Source organism: Halictus rubicundus, chromosome 9 (genome assembly GCF_050948215.1).
Source record: "Halictus rubicundus isolate RS-2024b chromosome 9, iyHalRubi1_principal, whole genome shotgun sequence".
Taxonomy (NCBI): domain Eukaryota; kingdom Metazoa; phylum Arthropoda; class Insecta; order Hymenoptera; family Halictidae; genus Halictus; species Halictus rubicundus.
This window is the reverse complement of record NC_135157.1, coordinates 10,597,512-10,621,834: the sequence shown is the minus strand read 5'-3', so window position 1 is coordinate 10,621,834 and position 24,323 is coordinate 10,597,512. Positions and strand designations below refer to the sequence as shown.

Genomic DNA, 24,323 nt, shown 5'->3' with positions numbered 1-24,323 from the left:
ATTTGAATTGAAGTCATCGAGGACGGCGACCGCAGGGGCAAGTTATTATTTTAGTCAATTGCTAGTCATTTTTTTTTCTCGTGTTATTAAAAGTACGGTACATGACAAAATAATGCTACGAAAGACTGTTTATTTATACCTTGCAACGGCAAGGGAATAATATTGTGTTATACCAGGGTAACATTTTGCGATTCTAACAGTTTATTAAAGCAAAATATATCATTCGGATTTTATACATACGTTGAATATATTTGGTAAGATATTTACAACAAACATTAAATGCAGCACATAATTGTTAATAAGCATCGGAAGTAAAAAAAAAGATGTATAATCAAAATAAATGAGTTTCGTGAAATTCAGTCGGTAGTAGATGGTTAAAAAATATAATTTAACTTGTAGAAAAAGATACGCAACACAGAACAGTTCGGGAAGTAAGGAAAAGCGGCGAGGAATGTAAAAAATTACAAAGAAGGAAGTTAAAATTACTTTCTGTAATATCTCTGAATATACGATATATGTATATGTATACATATAAACGTATACATATTCATATATACATGTTTATGTATGTAATGTATGTATAGGTAATTACACAATATCTAATGTTTATGCATATTGTGTATATGTATGCATACATATAAAATTATAAAGTTGTATATGTATAATAATTGTTACATGGTACGCTTATGTACGAACAATTTCAATGACAATACTATTTCATTGACATTACAATTTTTCCCATTCTTTTTCGTTTCAACAATCTTCTTGCACAGAGGATCATGATATTTCACCTAGTTAATACGTATGCAGCACTACGTCCTCTGCTTTTTATTTCTTTCAATTAAGAAGAAAAATGTCAATAAAGAAATTATTGAGCCCGTTGTATAAAAATCGCGTAAATATCATATGCATCGATGAAACCTATATATAAAAGAGAGTTTAGTTATGTTAAAATAAAACTGTACAGAATATAAATATATATGCTTATATAAAAATTTATTTTTGTACAAAATCGCTTCACATACCCTACGTAAATGATTTCTGAAATCGTTCCCAACATTCGTTTTTAATATTATTTGCTAGATATAGTATAATTTTTCGAAATAATAACGTGACAAAATACTTTCAATTATCATGTGACCACAAGAAGGTAATCAAAGACCCACGAATACTCGGTTTGAACGATAATACAGTTCTCCATTTAACTCTTAATATGTCCTGACATGAAATCTTATTTTTCCGGTTATAATCGGAGAACTTCCAAAGAAACAACGCATTTAAAACACCTGTTTCTAAACACTATAAAAACACAGTTCGCCCGGTTTGTTTGTTTTTTTTTTGGCAGTATAGATGTTTATATATTCTTCACATCATTATAATATATTCAATTTTCAGTGGTCTCCGACAAGACATTTTTTCATGTCAATGAAGCATATGCACTTGAGTAAGAAGCAAAAACAAACAACACCAAATCCTAAATATGTATTTGACGAATTTTTTATGTCTTTTCATAAATCAATTAAGACTTCATTTTTACACCTAATGGAACAAAATACATACCATAAATGTAAGAATATAAGAATGAAGATTTTTGCAGTAGAATATATGTAAATAAATATTAAACACATTGTACAAATCTCTATAAAAAAAATGCAAATAAGCTAAAGCATGTATAACATGTTTACTCTAAAAGCATACGTAAAATATACGGAAAATTATTGCATAATTTTATACGGTTTAGCTGTAAAATCATTTTCTTCAAAATATAGAATATTAATAAAACACGAGAATTATCGAACTAATAAGTTAATAATAGCGTTACATCTAATAGACAAATATATAAAAATGGGAATTTAAGAATTCGAAAATAAAAAATTTAATCAATAGGAGGACTTGGTCTAGTGCAAAATTAATAGTAGTACTAATTCTGTACTGCTAAATTTAAAACATATTACAATACGATGGAGTCAGAAATTAGGGCATTGTCAGTGTACATGCTTCTAGCAACATTAACGTTAATACCCTCGCCTACTTTCTTACGTTATCTTACACATTTACTACTTTTACTATGAACAATTATGAATGTCTCGATTAGATGCATTGCTTCTATTTAGCATGTACTTGTTCGAAACTTCTCTCAGAGTTGACATATTCAGCAAGATTGTAAAACAAATACCTCCGGCAATGAAAGTGAGAATACTCGTCTTAAATTCATCGTATCGCCACGGATTAAACCGCTTGTCAAGCTTGAATGTTAAATTTGTAGTTAGTACAATTGTTGGAATTTGTATGTCTTTAAAGTGAGCAGCTAGTTTCGAATAATAGAAAAGGGAATGAGGCCGCAAAAGAAATGATAAGTATAGACATATAACTATCCGTCTCACCATAGATTTATAATTCAAATTTTAATAAATCACTCTTTTAGGAATATAGACATCGTTTCAAAATGGTTGTGCATCGAAGGTATCTCGCCTACATCAAATATACGTAATATTTTTGACAATTGCATTATCTCGTCAAGATTGATATAGGTAACAAATTTCTACTTCAAAAATGTTAACTTCCACAAATATTGCCTAAAGATACTATTAATATCCGACATTTACACGTTCAGTAATGTGTTGTAAAAGAAATTCAAACGTTGCCGCTAACTTCTTAAAAGTCGTCCAAGTACTGATCTTAGTTCTTGTATATAGTTACTCGTAAATTGACAAACTCGCTCTAAAATTTCACGGCAGCCACCAGAACATGTAATGAAAGCAATCCGTGTAATCGCTAAAAAAATAAACGACGTCACCTTCCGTTTAAAAGACGACCACCGTTTAATATAAACTGTTCTCTGAAATATCACAAACATCCGTGTCCCGAATAAATTGTTAATTGTAATAATCTGCATTCTTCTCGTTGCATGTACATATATAGAATACCTATCATGTCTTGTCAGTGTCGTGACGGAGCATACTATAACAAAAGATAGTACTTCATTTTAATGCCTCAATACGCTGATGCTTCCTTGTACTCAGAACCTTCCATGGTAAAGAAATCTTCGAGCTTCCATTGAAGCGTTTCGAAGGTTGGCCTCTTCATTGGGTCTTTATTCCAACATTCTAACATAATATCATATAATGCAGTTGGGCAACCAGGCGGACATGGCATCCTGTAACCATGCTCGACCTGGTGAAGTACTTCAGCATTTGTCATACCTGCACAACACAATATCAAGTATTTTATTTTTCGCGACGTTAGGGAGGAAAAACACTGTACAGTAGGTTCTCTCTCATTGCACTACCGATCCCGCCCTTTACACGAACCTGGTGGGAAATCTTATGCGATTCCTCGTTCATTGCAAAAACCTTGGATCTTACCTGAAATTCCGGTCCCGTTTCTGTGCAACGAGCGAGTACATACTGCACCATAATAAAATATAAAATGATTTACCCGGGTACGGTATTCTGCCGTAGGTCACCAATTCAGTAAGAAGAATACCAAACGACCACACGTCAGATTTAATACTGAATTTACTATAATTCGCAGCTTCGGGTGCAGTCCATTTAATAGGGAAACGGGCTCCGACGCGAGCTTCATACTCGTCTTCTTTGATCAACCTAGCTAAACCGAAGTCCGCAATCTTCACCACATTCAATTCTGCAACTAAAACGTTACGCGCAGCCAAATCTCTGTGAATGTAATTCTGCGACTCTAGGTATGCCATGCCGGCTGCAATTTGCGCAGCCATATCGATCAGTCGTTGCAAATTCAATGTTTTGCCCTTCCCTAAATGCAGAAATATTTGTAGCGTATAACATATTGAATAATTCAACTATATCGTTGAACAGATATGTTTTTATTACCTTGCAAAAATTCTAGCAAACTACCATTCCTCATCAATTCAGTAATAATATAAATAGGCTCTTCCAAAGTGCACACAGCATAGAGTTGAATTAATTTCGCGTGACGAAGTTTCTTCATGATTTGTGCTTCCGCCAAAAAGTCTTTAGGATCCATGGTTCCGGGCTTGAGCGTTTTTATTGCTACCGCGGTGGTATTATTCCATGATCCTTCCCATACTTCTCCGAATTGGCCTTGTCCCAATTTTCTCACGAATTTCAGAGACGAACGATCAATCTCCCATTGATCCCGTGTACGATGGCTCAGACCCTCAGTAACAGGTTTCTCAACCTATCAACAAAATCAAGTACGGGCCAGTCAATGGTTGCTGAATTCAAATGTCTCTCTTAATGAAATGGTGTTACTATAGAACAGATGCTTTTTTACAATTTGCACACTAATGAACAAGATGTAAAAAATTTAAGTGTGTATCAACCAAATTTCTAATGGTCCTTGAAAAAAGTTTGAGCGTTCACTTCAATTTTTAATACAAACCTAATAAGAAGCCCCTTAAAGATGTCGATTAGGCTGCGTAACTGCTTGTTAAGTTCGTGAGGCGCTCTTTATGAGAATTAACAAACAGCGAGTAGAGATAGTTTGCTAAATTAAAATATCTAATCTAGTGATTGTACAATAAAAGAAGAAACTAAAGAGAACCAGTGGCTATATGGCAGGATGCAAGTGATCATAAGCGAGTGTTAGATTATTTAATTTCATGCCTTCTGACATTCACATGGTCTTTATAAAGAAAGATGTTTGAATAACATGTGGTAACTAGCATGTATGGAGTGTAATCTCAGAGTTGTGTGGTAAATGGATCTTTATTTTTTTTTATGTACAACAATACTTTTAGAAAGTCGCTAATACGTATGTTTTTATAGACGAGAATGTAAAGTCATTACATATAATTCCAGGAACTTAGTAATTGAACACTTATATGCAATACAAGACATAAATTCATATACTAACGATTGCTTCCATTGTGTTGTATACATACATGTATATATATATACATATATATTATCAAGAAGAATGTAGCACCATACGTCAACTACCTTGGCAACATAAAATGCTCTCAATGCCTTAAAGTCACAACATTTTAGAAAAGTAGAAAGAGTTTATGAAATAGAGAAAGGTAAAAATTTGTAAAAATTTAAGAAAAATCTCAGTCATTGGGAGCATTCGAAAATGGAATTCGACAGACAAAAAATGCTTCCTTATTTGTATCATGAAATTTTCTTGTGCGATGGCTTGATAAAAATCTTTCAGAAAATATATAAAGTTCATTAGATGAGAAGAAAGTATGTTTTAAAATTCTTTTATGCGTGTACAGACACAAGAAAGAATTCTAAAACGCGCACGTTTAGAAACTGATCTATGAATTTAGATTTCATATAAAGGATGTTTCGTGTATCTGTACAAAATATATTATTTACTATATGTATATAATGTAATATAATATAATAACATTTTTCCTTTTCATTTTGGATCTTTGTTCTTTTGTGCACTCCTTAATGAAAGACATTGTAGATGATGATTCGGCATGAAAGTTGTGAATATATGTTTGAAACATCCTGTATATCAAATAGATTTTAAGCACACAAACGACGGTACATTGTCCATTATATTCCACATTAAAAAATTCATATGTCACCGCGCACTGTCGTGACTAATTTCGATTAGTGTACATCGAAGGAGCACATACAGCCACATGTACATAGATTTTGTTCATTCTTAGATGTGTGCTTTCAATCCCTTTTCTTCTAAGAAGAAGCTATGAAGTTCAGCAAGATTAAGATTATAAAAACAAGTGAATTATTCTAAATGAAACATGACGATCTAATGTCTTTGAAACATGAATCCATAGAGGACGGGCTTGTGCTGAATGTACAGGCCAAAGACATAATGGATAAGCGTTTACGTTGAAATGAAAAATTAACATGTTATGTCATATTGGGACATTCAATTTACCAAGAAAATCCAGCGGGAGGTAGGGTAAGCAATAACAGAGAAACAAACAAAGTCTATTCAGAGATCAAACTTTGCAAGATTATTCATCAAACTAAAAGCTGCTTTCACACCTTAATATTTTACAAAAATAAATTGTAGTAATAAATCGACTATATATGATTTTTGTCAATATATGTTCCCCTTGAAAGCCAATTAGAAATTTAATAATAAATCATTATTCTTCCTTATACATAATAATATTGTGTAGAATAATTTAAAAATTCATCCTATATCCTAAAATATGACTTTGTCCAATATGCATTGCTCTCAAATATTTTTCAAATAGTTCTCTCTCACCATTATATTGATCATTATTATATTAGCTAGACTATATGTGATTTCTCTTGAGCAAAGTCCAACTGGAGTTTAGACAGTGCTATAAATATGTAATACACACATATGTGTGTGTAATTTACACACGTATATTGCATGTATCCATACATGTTTCAGTGTAACTTAAAAGTTAGGTACAAATATTGATATTATTTCATTTATTTTATGTACAAAATTAACCATATTGTATGCTTGTGTACAATATAAAGATCAATAGTATCATGCACTCATGTTCTTACTTTCACTTTTAGCATCTTATTATATCCAGCTTACATTCAACATCAAGGGATTTCTGCAAGGCTATTATATTCCAGAATAGAAAGTCCACATAAATTACTAAAATTTTATCAAAACAATTGGAGAAACCCCTTGATAACATTGCTCAACAAATGTTAACTTTTTCTCAACTACTAACTCCACATGTGGTTTTTGGAAAATCAATTTTTTCAAAACTATACACGAAAGAAAAAAAGGTCTGTAGATATCGTTTTCTTGTAAGAAAAGTTAATTAAAAGTTAAAAATCAAAATAAGTGTTGAACAATGTAATTATTTTTAGTAAAATATTGAATAATAATTAAGCAGTACATCATATTTCTTAGTATAATAGTGATATATTATTAAAAACCACTTTCATACATGCAGCAAGCTGTCTAAACTCCATTTATATGATATAGGATCATTAAAAATATTAATTTAATTAGAAAATCTGTCTTACCTGTACACATGGTTTGCAGAGATTTACGCAAAGTCCATCAGCATCTTTACTGTAATGTTCTACAAGATCCTGAAGGTTTCTGAATGTAGTTCTCCTAGCAATGAAGAAACCGCCTTCATCCAATTGCCTAATGCGATAGTGTTTAACCGTGTCACCATCGCGTACTAGAAAAATATTAAAATAACAAAATAGTTAAATTCCATTGATCCGAGCAAAATTTAAAAAAGCTTAGTTTACCTGAAAGAGAATAATCATTGTGTCGACTTTCAGAATCTCTAATCAGAAATGCACCATGATCATTCTCAGGTAGCAACAATTTTTTCTCAGCCTCGATTCGTTTGATCTTTCTAAAGTACCATCTATAAAATAATAATATGAATAGACAAACGTAAATTTAATTATTAGACAATGGTGAGAATTAAATATAATGATATTTTTTATAGAAATTCATAATTTTTCAAATTTTATAACATGTTGCACATTCATAAATAACAGTGTCACAGTGTCATTTCAAGATACCATAAATAAGAATTTTAATACAGGTCATTAAAAAGAAATTATTAATTCTTATTTACAGTTATACAGGAAGAAGTAAAAGGAAGCATTGCTTATCTAAACTGACTGATAGCCAGAGGTGCTCAACTTGAGTTAATAAAACTCGAGATTTAATGCAGCCACTGTTAGTGAAAGCAAGGTCACATTGACTACCTGACTGCATAGAGAGAAAATTCATTAGGTGAAAATGTAACAAAGAAAATTGAACAGTTTGCTAGAGATGTTTAATAATAAAATTCGATTAATAATAATACTATGATGGTATGCAGCCCATACAGTGACATGAAACATTTATCATTTGAATATATAACTGTAAACTTGTACGTGACTGTCATTCTTAATGCAACCACATATATCAATATTTTACTGTTGCTTCCGTTTACTGCAATAAAAATATAATATCCTCACAAAATATTATGCTATATCAAATTCTAATATTTTAATTATTACTTAGAGTAGTTTCTGTTATTACTAATATTTCCAATAATCCATTATTCCGAAACGCAACATTCTACAATAAAAATAATTATTTTAATGTTAAGAAAGCAGTGCATTTAACTTACGGTTCTGCTTCAATCGATTTTAATTTTGCAACGTAATTGCTAGGGATATAGCCTTCCTGTCGAGTCCTTTTACTCCTAGCTAGCCACCAATCTCCTTGAGTATCATTTAGAATCTCTAGGTGTTCACCTTTTCTGAAGCTTAAATCTTCGTCTGTGCGTGCATCGTAGTCATACAAAGCAACAAAAATTTTTGCAGTCGGCACATCCGCATCTGGAATTTGCGGCATAGGCCTGATAGGATCCGGAGGAGGGGTCGGTACCGGACTAGCTTGAGACGCGACTGCCTCTATGTTAGGATTGCCTATTCTATCAGGCTTCTCTTTCTCGGTATCTGTTGGGCTACTGAAACAATTACCCATGGTTTTTTAAATCGTACTTGTAACTCCACTGTAGAAATCAGCTGTCACTGTGCGTCATGAAATCTAGAGATTCTCGAAATTTATGTATGCCTCCAATATTCTCTCACGTTTGATCCTTCTGCATGGATATCTGAATACAGTGGCAACAACGCGATATTTTCAAAACGCACATGTCTCGATATTTTCGACACAGTTCTACATTGTCCGCGCACTGCTGCGAGTCCGTTTATGTTGGGCGCAGCGTGACTGTACCAATGAGCACACAAAAGATGCCCTTTGGCTTCGAAAACCTTTCGTCTTAAAAATCACTACGGTTAAATCGTGGAAATGTCTTTTTAAAATGCGTCGATCATACGTAAAATTCGTATCTTTCTTCTCGAGAGCTTCTCAGCTTTTTCTCTTCTTCCTAAGATACTTGCGACTCTTCCGTGAGCATCTGGTGTACAATAAATATCGAACACTCGAAATTAATTAGTGGTTTCGCTGAAAATACACAGTAGAGTGAGCGCGAGCATTCATTCGGACGGTCGCTCACTCACTATAATGACACTTTCCATCGCCTATCGGTGTATAACAAGCCGACACATAAAAACAGAGGTATGCTCGATCGGTGTACGCATTTTCGTCGAGTTCGCGCTGATCCCAGCTTGACGGCATAATAAGCCTTTTTTTCGTAATATCAGGTTAGGTACACCACATCAATTCTATCGCTAAAGTAATATTTATCGTTACCTATTACAGCCATTCGGAATAATATTTCCACGAAACGCTTCTATCAATATTTCTCAACATTCCCCTCGATCTATAAAATTCTCATTGAAACAACTAATTTTTACGAATACAGAGTAGCGACAATAAAGACGACTATTTTAAATGTATTTTTGCAAGGGAGCCGAAATCTCGAGTATATCGAATTACACATACGGTCCCGGTCTGTGCCACTATGATTGTTCACACTTTGTTAAGAGAAATGACAAATCGCTTGAATTGATATAGATGTTAATTTAAACGCTTCCGCTGGAATGACGTGTTTGAATCGTTTCTGCAAGATTCATTTATGCGTGCGTACGTACGAGCATACCCTATTTTCTTCTTTTTTTTTTCTATTCGATCGCGAACGAAACAGCGTGGGCGCGTCTTCCCTGAATGTAGTTCGAAAAGGGTGAAACACAAGTGTCGGATGATGTTGAACAGACACACGAGATAAAATCCAGACGTTGATCTCGAGCCAGCGGCTCTGATTAGTTTCTTACGCGCACGATAAAAGGGTAATGACTATCGATCGAACCATAACGAACCGATAACGAGCAGGTCGTGGTAAAAATTTGGGCGAAAACACTATACAAAGAAAATCCGAGGGAAAAAGAAACACTTCTATATGTGGGTAAATATTGCCCGCTCGATTTAAACTTGTTTCACGGACCGGTGCGTCACATAATATTCCCGAGCGATATAAATTCTCTTACACCGGAAGATCATCTTTTTTTTTTCCTCTTCCTTATGGTCAATAGTTTAACACTGACGGCGTACTACAACACGACTCTCGCGTAGCACAACAGCGAACAGCCGTCGCACACGATGTGAACAACATAATTGAAAGTAGCGACGATGTCGCCATTGCATTAAAATCGAATCCGTCAAAATTCAGATTCTCACATGTGCGATACCGTGGATCGCGATACGAGGTACGCACGGACGATTCACGATCGAGACGTACAATTACAGGACGAATCTATTCCGCGCAATGTTTCAAGACACCTCCACGATCGCTTTGCTCGTCTTTAGAAACGAACGCGAAAGACGAACAGACTTTTCACGAGAAACCGACGGAGAGGTGAAAACACCCATGGTGAAGGTAGCCAGCGGAATGCAGCTTTCGGACGAGTTCGGCTGCGAACACGAACACGGCCGAACCTTTACCATCCCCAAGCCAAGTCAACTTCTTAGGATAATCTCGTCCTGATTTGCTAAATACCTACCGATACACTATCAAAATTATTTATTTCCTCGATTACAATCGCCGGAATTACTACTTAATAGTTATCTTATCGATAACTGGAACTGCTAGGCTATCACATTCGTACGTTCAAACATATAAATCGAAAAGTTCTTGGCACAATTTGTTATTACGGAAAATGATAGAAAACCAGAAGATACAAAGAAGTATGAAAACATTAGGAGTTTTTATGTATATATACAGGCTATTAAAGTTACGCAATCCTTCCTTTGCTATTCGTTTTATACTTCATCCTTTAAATTTTTTCTAGAATGCACGACAAGAGAAAGAGACATATCAAGAAAGATCGAGATATATTTTATAAAAATCAAATTAAAAGGTTTATTGTATCGCCATCAAACCAAATAATGATTAGATTTCTAAATATTATGTCTGACAATTTGATAAAATATTTGTACCGATAATATATTCCATGTTTTGAATGGTTGGTAACTGTGTGACAGTAAATTGTTAAACGATACAATGCTTATCTATGTTATCGATAGATTATATATTTATTACCTTAGAAATTTATGGAAGATATGTCGTATAGTTGCCCTAAAAGATGACTTCGAGTTCATTTTTTCGAAGAATTCACTTTAACCATTCGTGTGTTAAGAAAATCATAGCACGCGTCGCACTTTCTTTATTTTTTGCTAAAAATTACATGGTCACTTTGACGCTACGACTGCAACTGCCAATATCTGCGATAGTACTGCTTACTTGCTTCGAATTATCTACCTTACAAGTGTTCCTGTATACGTGTGTACGTAAAAGTATATCGTATCGTGTTTTTGCATTTGTACGTGTATAAAATTCATTTATTACATTATCAGATTTCCTCGTTTATCCTCTTATCTTATAAAGTGTAGTAAGGGACGAAGGGAGGGAAGGGGACGTGGGCAGAAAAAGAGATGTAGCATACAGTGTTATGTATTTAAACAGTATGTAATATATATCGTACAATATTTTGGCAAATTGAAAATTCTAATTAAGTATGATGCAAAAACAATTCTCCACAACATATTGGAGTCAGAATTCCTTTATAACAGTTAGTCGACAATGTACCCGTAATCTTTTGTATTTTCGCGAAAAGAAATGCTGCGCCCTTTACAATTCCCTTCCAAGAAGGACAACACAAAAGTGACAAAGAAATGGTAGAATTCTTTGGACTTCGACGTGTTCAATAAACCTGTACCTGGAACTAAGTATAAAACGGAAAGATGTGGCCCTCTGTATGGAGGTACAATAGCGCTGGGAATTTTCGAGGTTTTTAAATGCATTCCTCTGATAGATACAGGAAGGAAACTTTTGTTATGGTCGTTTCAGTTTCCTTGTTACGCAAGATTTACTTGGCGGCTGTATCCTCGCTGGTATCTGTTTCAGGTACTTCTAAAATTTTTGGACCATAAAGAAGGACATACGCGCAATGCCAATCACCTCCACCGCTAAGCTTTAGTATATCTTCGTTCGTTACAGCGCTAACATTTTCGTCATCACATTTGAACCAACTATCTTCCGATTGTCGCACCCAAGCTACATAATGACCACTACTACTTGATCGTCCTCCGTGCGTTAAAACTGCTTGTAATGTATAGAAGCCGCTATTATTTGATCCTAAATCTGTAATTATAATAATGCAATGATAATATGAAAAGAAAAGATATTACTAAACAGTGGATTTCATGCACTTAGGACAAAAATGAGTACGTGTAATTTGAAACGGTAAAAATATTAGAAGAATTTAAAAATACTGTTCTAGATATTACAGGTATTACAGGTATTACAGGTATTACAGGTATTACAGATATCTAAATATTACACACAGTTTAAATATAAATTTCTCACCATTTGGAAACCAGAATGGTTCCTGTTTCATTGGCTTTTTCTCAATTTCTGTGTCAGGTTTGTCTTTTGCCTGTCGCGATTCTTCTAGTAAACGATCTTCCTGCTCTTTAAATTTCTCGCGTATAGGCGTAAGTTTACTTTGAAGTTCATTACTGCACAATTCAAAGGCATCGAATTCAAGAGGAAATTTAACATCCTTGAGAATTTTTGCATTAATTGCTTCCTTCTCTTTATAATAAAAACGTACAAATTGGATAGTTAAATATGCTGGCAGTCTACTAATTTTTGACTACAAAATAAATTACCATATACGTTAAACATGAGACATTGTTCCAAACGTGAGCTTTCTTTTCACATTGTACATGATTCGTTTACCGTTTTCGTATATACAGCATCTCTACCTAGTGACGAGGACATCTTTGTGATTTGTTCTTGCATTTTATTCCTAAGTCCAGAATGCATGTACTTGACTTCGGTCGATATGAAACAACTTAGTTGTAAAAATTCCTCCTTCCCTTTAGTAGGCGGCTCATCTTCGGACTCCACGCATTTTAATTCTGTATCGAATGTCCCTCCAAAAAATTGTTCAATCAGTGATCGAGGCTTGCAACTTTGTCCCTCATCTTCTGGAGGTGCAGAATTGTCCTGCAACCATTTTATGTTCATTACAAAAAGTAATTCTCTCATGAGACAAGTAGCAATATATTTTTTGAACTATTTATGCACAACTTTTTTATAATTTAATTGCCTTTTTATCTAAATGTTGAGCATGTAACTCGTGTACCCGAACTTGAATCTAGATATCAGTACTTATTAAAATAGTTGCTTTTATAATAACCTTTGCTGGTAACTGTTGTTGCAACATTTTAACAAGCTCTGTCCAACATTCATTGGCATCCTGTTGCTGAAATTCTCCGTGTTCAGATTTTTCGGCAAATCTTGGAAACCTTATGTGCATTAGCTCCACAAGAAAGAAGGGTGTGTAAAACATTCCTTTGTCCATACGCTCGTACAGATTTTTCAAAGCAGCCGTTATATTATGTGCATAACTCTTGGTGGGAGTAAGTTCTCCTGAATAATTAGTTAAAGCATCTCGCAGTTCAGGAACAGTTTTCAGGCACTGTATAGTTGCATTAAGATAACAGGTATTTCCTAAATTCTTTAGACCAGCTGGTAATCCTAAAACTGAAGCTAATTCAGACTCGTTCATGTCTTCAACAAATACTGGTTTTTCTATGGGTTCCATAGGTACATCTTCCTCTTTGGAACCCATCATTAACACAGTAATGCCCTATAACAAAGTGAAAACTTGCAAAATCATACCAATCATATTCTGGCCTTCTAATTTTTGATATTTACGAACTATTATTGTTGATAAAAAATGGTAATCGAAATAGTTTAAATCACGCTCTTACATCTTTTATTTTGATGTTACCCCAGTCATCATCTTTCAATGTTATTCCTTTTAACATGACTTTTTGTCTTTCTGGCTGCACTCCTGTGAGTGCAAACAGTTGTGCTTTAAACAACATGGGCTCTTCGTCCGTGTTCACTTCCACATCGGGAAAAAGTTCCTTCCCCCATTTTACTTTAACTAGAAAAGAAACATTGTAAAGGTCGGCAACCAAATATTATGCGGTAAAACGCGATGCAAAAAATGTTAGGTTAGACTTGCGGAAATTTGAAGTTTCGCAATACGCACCCGTGTATTGAGGCATGTTTCTTTAAATTTTTTCAACGTGTTTACTTCGTGTGGATGTATGTTAATTCATAAACTGAACTATTACAATGTTTGTCAACTATGACTATAAACTTGGGTAAAATGCACCGTCAGACATTCGCGTATATATATACATGTACAGACGTATGTATATCTGCAGGGTTATTCACTCAACTCGGAAACCGCGCGCGCGAGAACAAACGCTACCAGCAAAAGTGCAACATGTACACTACCCCACATTTATGCATTATACGTACAGCAAGTGCTACACGTACGGACACCATACCACGTCATCGGGATCGAGACCTCTCACATTCGCCGATTCCTAGTCACACGATTTGTTATTGAATTTTTGAGTGATATTGTTTCGGGTAGAGTTGGTTAAATATTCGTTATTTATTTGATGAATCAAATTTTTTTTCATTAACAATATTATAATGAAAACATTTACCAAATCGATTCGATATTTAAAAGACCCCATTTGTAGAATAAAATATCTTTGCTATACAATTAAAATTTATTTCATTGTAATGCAGAACAATAGATAAAAAAAAAATAAAACATTATATCATTAATCACATGAGTAGTGTATGCATGAATCAATCTTTTATTAAGTTTTATATAGGGTAATAACATATTCGATTAAATAGATATACTATTCGCGCAATTTCCTATAAATTAGGACCAGCCTAAAAATTATTAATGTCAAACTATCACATTGTTATAATCGTGACATTCAATCACGATTTCTAATCTCACTTATTTGCTATAATGTCTGTGTAATGACTATAACAATACTCTTATGTTACAACAATTCATGTATTGTGTAATTCTGCAGAGTATTGTACTTAAAATCAACATGTAGTAATCTCATTGTGTAGGTTTCCAAGATTTACATTTTGCACCAAGAAATGTTTTGAGTTTCATCTAACAGTATAATGAAATGGCAAGTGTAGTCTTATCGAAACTAAGCCCAAACTCGTAAAGTCGAATCCCAGCTTCCAGTTGAGAGGGCAGTTCCGTCCGGGGAAACCCGTAAACATGATATTCGGTTTTCATGTCCATACAAAAATGCAATTCGTTGGCATTTCAGAGTGTCCCATATATTTACAGTGTAGTCACTGTAACCGGCGAAGAGCAGGCGTCCGCTAACACTTAAATCAACAGCGTTTGCCCCAAATATTATACTTTCTTTTGCGTAAACAGCTATTTCTCTATCGGCGCGTAAATCGAATAGACGACAGGTTGAATCGTCAGAACCTGTTGCAACGGCATCTCCGCCGGGATGGAATTTTACCTAAACTCCAAAAGAAAATTTACTCCTAATATCGTTAACTTAATCTGAGTAAGTAATGTATACAAGGTGCTCGTGTAATCGATATTTTAGGGGATGATTCTACAAATCAAAATGAAACCGAAATTCATTTACTTCCTTGTACGATGGAATTTGAACAGAAAATCTAAGTGTCCCACTAACTGAATTGATTTCGCCTTGATCTCAGCTATCACATTATAGTAATAAAAATATGAAGTTACATACAAAAAAACATCGATGACCTTGACGTCTTGAAAAAAAAAACACTTTGAGGAAGAAATGATTCCCACCATAATATGTGCTCACAAACCAAATAATTTGTATTTTTGACATTTCGCGGAGCATAAAAAATAGCGGATATATTGCCTTGTAACAGAGTTAGTGGGACGCTCCATATAATAAATATTATACCAACACCCTGTATATTAACGAATAGTATATAGAATAGACATACAGAGTTAACATCAGACTGATGTCCTTCAAAACTTTGAACACATTGACCGGTGCGCATATCCCATATCAGAACCATTTTATCGCAACTACCAGAAACAAATGTGTTACCGGTTTCGCTTGGCGCTAAATCGATAGACATAACATCGCTGGAATGCCTGAGAAAGCTTTGCAACAGTTGTCCACTCTCTACGTCCCATAAAGCGCACGTACTATCTCCGCTACCAGTTAAAATTTGTTGATCGCTATTAGGAAACACGCAACAGGACATATAAGATGTGTGCGTAGCAACGGTTTTTTTGCGCATTGAGACATCATCTTCTTGGCTCAAAGGATATACGGTAACTTTATTATCTAGTCCCCTGCAAAAAAGAAACATAAAATTCAATTCACCATTATTAAATCAAAAAGATAAAATTTATGCCAAAGTCAATTGATCACTATAGGTCATGAAGGAGAAATTAAACTATAGTATCTATAAGGTAACTGTTTATGCAGGGGTACTATGCTCATCTTCTATACCAAAACATCTCATGTGAGGAAAGACCTACACGTCGCTTGTATACCGTCAAAAAAGTGACCTTGAGTGGCCAGTTGTTTTGACATTGACTTTAATCTTAAACATGCTTAATACCCGCACGCGACAAGAGCACCACTTGGAGCATAAGCACAAGCCATAACCCAAATTGTTGGCATAGTAAGGGCATGTTCTTTGTTTGTTGTAAATGCATCCCATATTATCATTTTACCATCCTGAAATATTTACTATGTGAAGAAATATTTCATGGAATACATGAACAATTAAACTGGCCACTGACCTGCGAAGAAGAGACAATATGTCGTTTATCAGGTGACCAATCAGAACAAAGGACTTTCGCTTGGTGACCTTTTAAAACACGACGTGGTTTAACAGTGGTACAATTGATTGCTTCAAGCCTATCCGCGACACTAGCAACTGAAATAATAATATGAATTAAGTCACAATCCAATTCCCAAATATGTATTACAAAGGACATGTTTCTTAGGCAAAGCTAATATAACAATTACGAGTAATATCATTTAATTTCTGTCGTTCTTCCTCCAATCGTATTTTTAAACTTTCAGCTTCTTTCATTAGTTTCTCTATAAGTTCTGATTCAGTGGCACCATCCATATTTTTAGATTTATGATACTAGGTACTTGTTAATAAAAGATAAACAGTTCCAATGTAGACAGTGCCATTCGAATGTGTCTTCTTTTACAAATCAGCCTTCATTTTCCTGTAACCTGTATTGTTTAATTAAAACAGACTGTAGCTTCTTTCGTATAAATTGTAAACAATGAATTACCAGACTTATCACCTGCTGCTTTCGAGCAAGAAACACGGCCGAATTGTAATTATTGAGAACACAGCGAATGTCTTTCTGCATGGACGAGTTTTTTAATATTTTTTCACTTCTTTCTTGCTGATTATTCATTTGTTTTCACTCGAAATCGTCGTCGGTATCTCTAAACACGGTCGACAGCAATAATCAATACGATACGACAATAACAAACTTTAGCGCCGATGCAATGACGCTTCCATATTCGGCCAACTTAACCTGACAATTTGACAGTTTCTACCAACCATAATATTGTTCATTTTTATAAAGGCTCATTTATTTTTCATGCAAAAAAAGCTTCATCGTTAACAATAGATGTGGATTAAAACAATCTATTATTACTAAACTATTACTACAACTGGTTGCGATATCGACCCTATTATGTCTGAATATTTTTATGTCCGACTGCGAACATTGCACGTTCCTTACATACAGTTAATGCAAAACTGTCCAATAATAATATTTTTGTAACATGTTACAAAATTAATGAATAAACGGCGGCTTTTATGTATTTATGAAAGGAATGAATAGATACTATTTAAAATAAAGAAAAGTTGAAAAGAATTTAGAAATACCAATGTATCATTTTCAAGATACTAAAATTATTAAGGAAAGAAAGAATTTTTTACTTGGTCCCTGTTTCTTAGAATTGATGCACAACATTTTTATTTTGCAGAATGATCTGCAATCTATTAATTAATTACAAACTATGACACATGAAAGAAACAGTTTTATGTATTGTACTTATAAATGTTTGTAACGAGTATGCAATATACTTTATATATTTTTATAACCCCCCTTTTTTTGAACTGCATGATTCATACCTACTTCAATGTCTTGATACAGTTTTATTATTTATTATACACAAAAAAATCGTGTCGCAATTATTATTTTAAAACAAACGAAAGTCTACTCCTTTGGTAAAAAGTTGTTGACATTTGTTTTAGAGGTGTTAATTGTACATTGATATTTAAAAATAATTATCTGATACAAGCGCAGGTCTAAGTTCTATGTTATTAAATAATAATTATACGTTGGTTGTACAGTAATATACAGTTCGAATTCGAATTTCGCGCTCGTTCGTTATATTGGGAGTGTGCTACTGCGTATAACCTCGTATCCAAAATCTAATATGCTGAAACTTGTATATTGAATATTCGTTAGTCGAGTGTATCCTTTCATAAGAGTTTATTTGATATATAAATTACGCCAAACTTTGCGCACAGAATATTAAGAGAAGTATACGGTAGTTTATGGATTAATGCATGCATCTGGATTCGAGGTTACGGCGCAGGTCGATGGATATCGACTTCCTGCCGGTGTGGATGTCAGAGTGGGGTTGAACGGGACGTTCTTCTGCTGGTCCCTGTCTTGACCGTTCTTCGTTTCTGAATTCGTGGTCCGATTGACGGGCTTTCGACACACCAAAATGGCTCAACTCTCCCTACGTTTGGCTTCGTCGATAGCGAGGCAATTACCGAACGCTACGATCCAGGTAATTTATTTCTTTCGAATTCTTTTTTAACCGATCCATTAACGGAAGAATTGCTCCGTCGAACACGCCGACATTTTCCACCTTGGGACAACTTGTTCGAACTCGTGTAGTGTTTCGTCAAATTATTATCTTCGTAAAGTAAAAATTATTTTCATTGACTAACAAGGATCTTTGTCGTAATTCGTTGACAACTGTTGTATTACTTTTGTCAAAAGTACTGTGCTTGTAGTCTATTACATAAACAGAAGTATACCAAGTTATGTAATAAGCATTTGAATTGTGTTACATCTGAGATGTAACAATAATAAATTAAAAACCTTTTTTATAGGTAAAATGGCCTGCTGCCAGCATTGCCTCCTGCAAATACCATGTATCCTGCAGTCGTCGGTCTGCAGAAATCTCTTCCATTTTGGAAGAACGTATACTTGGTACATCTCCTAAGGTACATCAGGAATTCTGTCATTCATTAAAAACACGTTAAAAGCATGTAGATTTATATTATTAATTGATTTGAAAAAATGTTATGTAATATTTGGCGACATCTTAGTACTTTACATGTACATTACTTCCATGGATTTTATTAATTGGATATTTACTTTTAATGAAACCGCAGACCAATCTTGAAGAAACCGGTAGGGTACTGAGCATTGGTGATGGTATTGCTCGTGTCTATGGGCTGAAGAATATTCAGGCCGATGAGATGGTAGAATTCAGTTCAGGGTTAAAGGGTATGGCTCTGAATTTGGAACCCGATAATGTTGGTGTTGTCGTATTCGGTAATGACAGGCACATTAAGGAAGGAGACATTGTCAAACGTACTGGAGCTATTGTGGATGTGCCAGTGGGTGAAGAACTGTTGGGACGTGTTGTAGACGCGTTAGGTAATCCTATTGATGGTAAAGGACCTCTTAATAACAAATTGAGATTCCGTATTGGTACTAAAGCACCTGGTATCATCCCTAGGTATTTATTTTTTTTAACACAATTGTCATTATTCACTATGAGAATTAGCTCTTTCACAGCCTGTGATTATAAATAATAAGAGAACTAATAGAGATCCAATACATTCTAGAACATTTTTACTTTCGTGTAAGTTATGCGAGTAATTATAAATCCAAATGATCAAATCCTAGTAAATATAAAGTGTAAATATGCATCAGCAACTGTGAAAGAGGTAAACAATTATTTTTTATTACATACATCTTACTATATATATTTTTTTAAAGGGTATCTGTAAGGGAACCTATGCAAACTGGAATCAAAGCCGTGGATTCCCTAGTACCCATTGGTCGTGGTCAACGTGAGTTGATCATTGGTGACAGACAGACTGGAAAAACAGCCCTTGCCATTGATACCATCATTAACCAGAAGAGATTCAACGACGGCGGAGAGGAAAAGAAGAAGTTGTACTGTATCTACGTTGCCATTGGTCAGAAGAGATCCACTGTTGCCCAAATTGTAAAACGTTTGACAGACAGTGGAGCCATCGGTTACACCATCATTGTCTCTGCAACTGCGTCCGATGCCGCCCCTCTGCAGTATTTGGCCCCATACTCTGGTTGTGCTATGGGAGAATTCTTCAGGTATTATCAGTTTACATAAACTTCTCTGGAATAGACATGAAAAGTATTTAATTAAAAATGTATCATTACAACTTTTCATTCTGCAGAGATAACGGCAAACACGCTTTGATCATTTACGACGACTTGTCCAAGCAAGCCGTGGCCTACCGACAAATGTCTCTGTTGTTGAGGCGACCACCAGGTCGTGAGGCCTACCCTGGTGATGTATTCTATCTCCACTCTCGTCTCCTTGAACGTGCGGCTAAAATGAACGAAAGTTTGGGAGGTGGTTCATTAACTGCCCTGCCCGTCATCGAGACCCAGGCTGGTGATGTGTCTGCTTATATTCCCACAAATGTCATTTCGATCACGGACGGTCAGATTTTCTTGGAAACGGAATTGTTCTACAAAGGTATTCGTCCCGCCATTAACGTAGGTTTGTCAGTATCCCGTGTCGGCTCTGCTGCCCAGACCAAGGCCATGAAGCAGGTAATTGTCTACATATGTGATAAAAATTGTATAAATCTCTTTTTCATTAATTACATTTTGCATCGTAGGTGGCTGGTTCCATGAAACTGGAATTGGCTCAGTACCGTGAAGTAGCAGCTTTCGCGCAATTCGGTTCTGACTTGGACGCTGCAACCCAACAACTGTTGAACCGTGGTGTTAGATTGACAGAGCTTTTGAAACAAGGACAATATGGTAAGGTTCTTTACTTTATGAATTACTTGGTAAAAGTCCTTTCATACGAAAATACGAGTCTCATTTGTATTTGTTTCGATCATTTGTTCATATGTTATATACTTATTCATATACCGCATGAATCGCAATACCGACGTATCTTCATGTGAAGGAGCACTAAACACTAACCATCTTTTACGGGTGCAGTCACTTCAAACATTCGAAGGTCATTTTCGTTTTTCAAATGGAATATACTCTTTTAGAGCAAATTTTCATATGTTATATTATAATATGGCTTCGTAGTATAAATGACTGTTTCTCTAAAAAACTGCTAACTATGGTTATAAAAATATAACGTTGCATTGTAAAGAACAAAGATGGTCTTCAAATGTAGTAGTGAATGTTCCAACTGTATTAGAAATGTTTGTCGTCAACATGCTGTATACACAATAAAGCTGAAGGAAGTATTGGTCGAATGAATGAATGATAAGATGTGTATAGAACTGTAATATTTTTTCAGTGCCCATGGCTATTGAAGAACAAGTAGCTGTTATCTACTGTGGTGTCCGTGGGTATCTCGACAAAATGGAACCCTCAAAAATCACTGCCTTTGAAAAAGAATTCCTTGCACACGTCAGGTAGCTAATCGAGTAGCTTTTAAATTTACTTTATTTGAATGCGCATTAATTTAACATTCAAATGTTTCAGATCTTCCCAACGAGACCTTTTGAACACCATCGCCAAGGAAAATACTATTAGCGAAGCTTCTGACGCGAAATTGAAGAAAGTCGTCACCGACTTCCTTGCATCGTTCTCAGATTAAATTGTCAGTATAAATAAATAATATTTCTCTGCTATGCAAGAGACATGTGCAAATGATATTCATTATCATGTTAGTTTCTAATGTATACCACTTGCACATTATAAATATTATTACGAAGAAAGAATTCCACAATCGAACGCTAAACACGATAGTACTACACAAATACTTGTACTCATTACATGTTGATCGTTATACAGTATCATAATTGGTTATTACCAGCGGTTGCTTCTCCTGAAATAAAATTTCATACATAGCAAAAGCGGGAGAAGTGTCAGAAAGAGATGAGTAATAAAGCTCTAGAATTTTTTCAAATCTGTGTTGTTTATTTTCCTTACCATGGAAGCACATTGCTTCTTTTTACACTAAAATGTATGTTAAATTCACATTTGTAACTTGCTCATACAGTTTCAAACGCCTAGATCTAATTTGGCAATCTTCCAATTTATACTAAATTGAATATTTTTCTTGATCCTTGGAAGATAATTTTATGATTCAGATTTCGTCAAACTTAACTTTGACTTGGTGCATTTTTCTTTTGTGTACTGGTATCTCCTCCAATACTTTCGTGACTTTTCCTGTACCAATTGTTTGATTTCTTTCGCGGACAGTAAAGACTTGACCATCTATCACAGGCATGCGAAACAATAATGTTAACCTGGCGGTTGCGAATTCTCCCGGCATTAACATATTCGTTCCAGCTGGCAATAAAAAGTCGAAACGAGAATACACGTTCCACGTTGAGCAGTAAATCATTGTACAAAATCCATTCAACTACAAAAATTAGATATAAATTATCCAGATTGAAAGTAAATTTGTAACACATAATATTTGTAAGAGTACATACTGGTAACGAGTTACGACGACCACCTTCTTCTTCAGATAATAAATAAAACTGTACTTCAAAGTGATTAGTAAGATTTAAACTGTTGCTTTTAGATAATAGCATTCCTCTGCGTATAGATTTTAATTTAATACCTCTTAATAGGATGCCAATATTGTCACCAGCCTGTGCTACTGGCACACTTTTCCGAAAAATCTAACAAAACATTTACAAATTACCTGTTGCTGTTAGCAGCTTAATAAGTAGATAAATTCCACATATCAAAATATAACTAAATTGTCACCTGAATATCTGAAACATAAGTTGACATCTTTTCATTGAAGCCTAATAAATCTACTGCTTCTCCTTTTTTTATAGTACCCTTTACCATTGTTCCAACTACAACTGTACCTCTACCTGGTACAGTGAAGATATTATCAATAGGTACTATAAAAGGAGAAGCATAATCTCTTTCTTGTGTTGGAATATTGTCTAAAGCATTCAATAATAACTCTATAGAGGGAACTCCAATTTCCGATTTATCTCCATTCAAAGCAAGCAAAGCTGAACCTCGAATAACTGGTGTGTCTATACCATTGAAACCATATGCAGAAAGCAGTTCTCTAATTTCTATCTCAATGAGTTCACAAATTTCTTCATCTGCTAAATCAACCTATGGACAATTTGATATACATTATAGGTAAACAGTGATAGGGCTGCTGCAATAAGGGAGCAGCTCTGCTTCAAGGTAATTTGCGTAAATATAATACAGTATGCGTAAAAATTGGAGCTACTTCCTTATTGCTAGAGATACCTAAAATATTTATATAATTTAAATATAATTGTCCATAACAAATATTTATAACCTTATTTATATATACAATAACATGTTTAATTCCAATTTGTTTGATTAGCAATAAATGTTCTTTTGTCTGTGGCATGGGACCATCATCAGCAGCAACTACCAAAATAGCACCTTCCATCTGCGATGCTCCGCTGATCATATTTTTAATGAAATCAGCATGGCCTGGACAATCTGTATGAGAATACCGTCTCTTCTTAGTCATATACCCAATATGGGCAATATTTATTGTGATGCCTCGTTTCTGTTCTTCGGGTGCTTTATCAATCTCATTGTACGATACATATTTACAATCCTTATATATTTCTGATAAATGTTTTGTTATAGCAGCTGTTAGTGTTGTTTTACCATGATCTACATGTCCTATCGTGCCTACATTACAAATTTCTTCTTTCGCCGATTTTGCTTCAGTGCAATAATACTGGACACTCTGTTTAAATTTTAGTAAATCTTTACATGATATTATTTGTCGTATGTTATATTTCTTATATAAATCTGTAACAATCCTTTGGTGTTTTATCAATTTATAAAACATGGTATTTGTATTTGCCTATATTTTGTTTATCGCCTAGCTAAAATGAATTTTAATAATTTGTGTTTACATACAAAATTGGGCATTAACATCCAAATTTGTACGTAGGTTAGTCGACAGGAGATAGCAGACGATATTGAAATGTCGTGAGCAAGCTGACCACATCTATAAAAAAAAGGTCTGACGGACATTCAATCTTACAATTCCACAAAATATATATATTTAACATAAGGACCGGTTTGTATTGGGCAGATAGAGCTCAAGCTCTTCAACGCCATCTTTATGTAAAAAATATAAAGAGAAAAATAAACCAGTAACCAGTAACCAGAACTGTAAAACAATTATACCTACAGTATTTTTTTTCCAAATGCGTCATTTATAAGTGTATAATTGGAGCAGTATGTAAGTGCATAATCAATGCCAATACAATATGT

The 24,323-nt window shown here is 34.6% G+C and overlaps 6 protein-coding genes across 13 annotated transcripts; 2 read left to right on the top strand and 4 right to left on the bottom strand.

The window, feature by feature from the left end:
* Positions 1–219: 219 nt before the first annotated feature.
* Positions 220–11,215, bottom strand: Src42a (Tyrosine-protein kinase Src42A). 5 transcript variants are annotated; one of them, XR_013082824.1, is made up of 8 exons: positions 10,943–11,215; positions 8,066–8,407; positions 7,185–7,306; positions 6,948–7,111; positions 3,852–4,179; positions 3,439–3,774; positions 2,928–3,203; positions 220–2,839 (listed from the first exon to the last, which is right to left on the bottom strand). XR_013082824.1 is itself a non-coding variant. In XM_076794065.1 (7 exons), exons 2-7 carry the CDS (start codon positions 8,422–8,424, stop codon positions 2,995–2,997), a joined length of 1,518 nt encoding a protein of 505 aa, XP_076650180.1. In that variant the 5' UTR covers positions 8,425–8,860; positions 10,943–11,215; the 3' UTR covers positions 220–2,994. The 5 variants fall into 5 exon arrangements, 4 of the variants coding, with proteins under 4 accessions (XP_076650180.1, XP_076650177.1, XP_076650179.1 ...); XM_076794065.1 differs by having other exon boundaries at positions 220–3,203; positions 8,066–8,860; XM_076794062.1 differs by having other exon boundaries at positions 220–3,203.
* LOC143357522 (uncharacterized) lies at positions 8,907–10,262 on the top strand. The gene is made up of 2 exons (XM_076794077.1): positions 8,907–9,021; positions 9,936–10,262. The coding sequence occupies exons 1-2, from the start codon at positions 8,968–8,970 to the stop codon at positions 10,260–10,262; spliced, it is 381 nt and encodes a 126-aa protein (XP_076650192.1). The 5' UTR covers positions 8,907–8,967.
* Positions 11,216–11,339: 124 nt separating the features above from the next.
* On the bottom strand, positions 11,340–14,227 carry Usp14 (ubiquitin specific protease 14). The gene is made up of 6 exons (XM_076794066.1): positions 13,971–14,227; positions 13,684–13,862; positions 13,107–13,559; positions 12,644–12,913; positions 12,269–12,557; positions 11,340–12,043 (listed from the first exon to the last, which is right to left on the bottom strand). The coding sequence occupies exons 1-6, from the start codon at positions 13,984–13,986 to the stop codon at positions 11,769–11,771; spliced, it is 1,482 nt and encodes a 493-aa protein (XP_076650181.1). The 5' UTR covers positions 13,987–14,227; the 3' UTR covers positions 11,340–11,768.
* Positions 14,228–14,573: 346 nt separating this feature from the next.
* Gbeta5 (guanine nucleotide-binding protein subunit beta-5) lies at positions 14,574–17,837 on the bottom strand. 2 transcript variants are annotated; one of them, XM_076794074.1, is made up of 7 exons: positions 17,360–17,836; positions 17,094–17,241; positions 16,801–17,019; positions 16,572–16,708; positions 16,388–16,506; positions 15,758–16,115; positions 14,574–15,285 (listed from the first exon to the last, which is right to left on the bottom strand). In XM_076794074.1, the coding sequence occupies exons 3-7, from the start codon at positions 16,904–16,906 to the stop codon at positions 14,956–14,958; spliced, it is 1,050 nt and encodes a 349-aa protein (XP_076650189.1). In that variant the 5' UTR covers positions 16,907–17,019; positions 17,094–17,241; positions 17,360–17,836; the 3' UTR covers positions 14,574–14,955. The 2 variants fall into 2 exon arrangements, with proteins under 2 accessions (XP_076650189.1, XP_076650190.1); XM_076794075.1 differs by having other exon boundaries at positions 17,082–17,837.
* A 591-nt stretch (positions 17,838–18,428) lies between these two features.
* On the top strand, positions 18,429–21,987 carry Blw (ATP synthase subunit alpha blw, mitochondrial). Its single transcript, XM_076794059.1, has 8 exons — positions 18,429–18,609; positions 18,938–19,051; positions 19,223–19,572; positions 19,836–20,192; positions 20,279–20,660; positions 20,729–20,873; positions 21,373–21,490; positions 21,561–21,987. Exons 1-8 carry the CDS (start codon positions 18,544–18,546, stop codon positions 21,673–21,675), a joined length of 1,647 nt encoding a protein of 548 aa, XP_076650174.1. The 5' UTR covers positions 18,429–18,543; the 3' UTR covers positions 21,676–21,987.
* A 126-nt stretch (positions 21,988–22,113) lies between these two features.
* Positions 22,114–24,319, bottom strand: LOC143357517 (elongation factor Tu-like). Of its 3 annotated transcripts, XM_076794069.1 has the most exons (6): positions 24,241–24,313; positions 23,980–24,054; positions 23,362–23,863; positions 22,800–23,168; positions 22,520–22,711; positions 22,114–22,446 (listed from the first exon to the last, which is right to left on the bottom strand). In XM_076794069.1, coding segments are annotated over exons 2-6 (1,344 nt in total). In that variant the 5' UTR covers positions 23,982–24,054; positions 24,241–24,313; the 3' UTR covers positions 22,114–22,167. The 3 variants fall into 3 exon arrangements, with proteins under 3 accessions (XP_076650184.1, XP_076650182.1, XP_076650183.1); XM_076794067.1 differs by having other exon boundaries at positions 23,362–24,054; positions 24,241–24,319; XM_076794068.1 differs by lacking the exon at positions 24,241–24,313 and having other exon boundaries at positions 23,362–24,067.
* Positions 24,320–24,323: the final 4 nt, after the last annotated feature.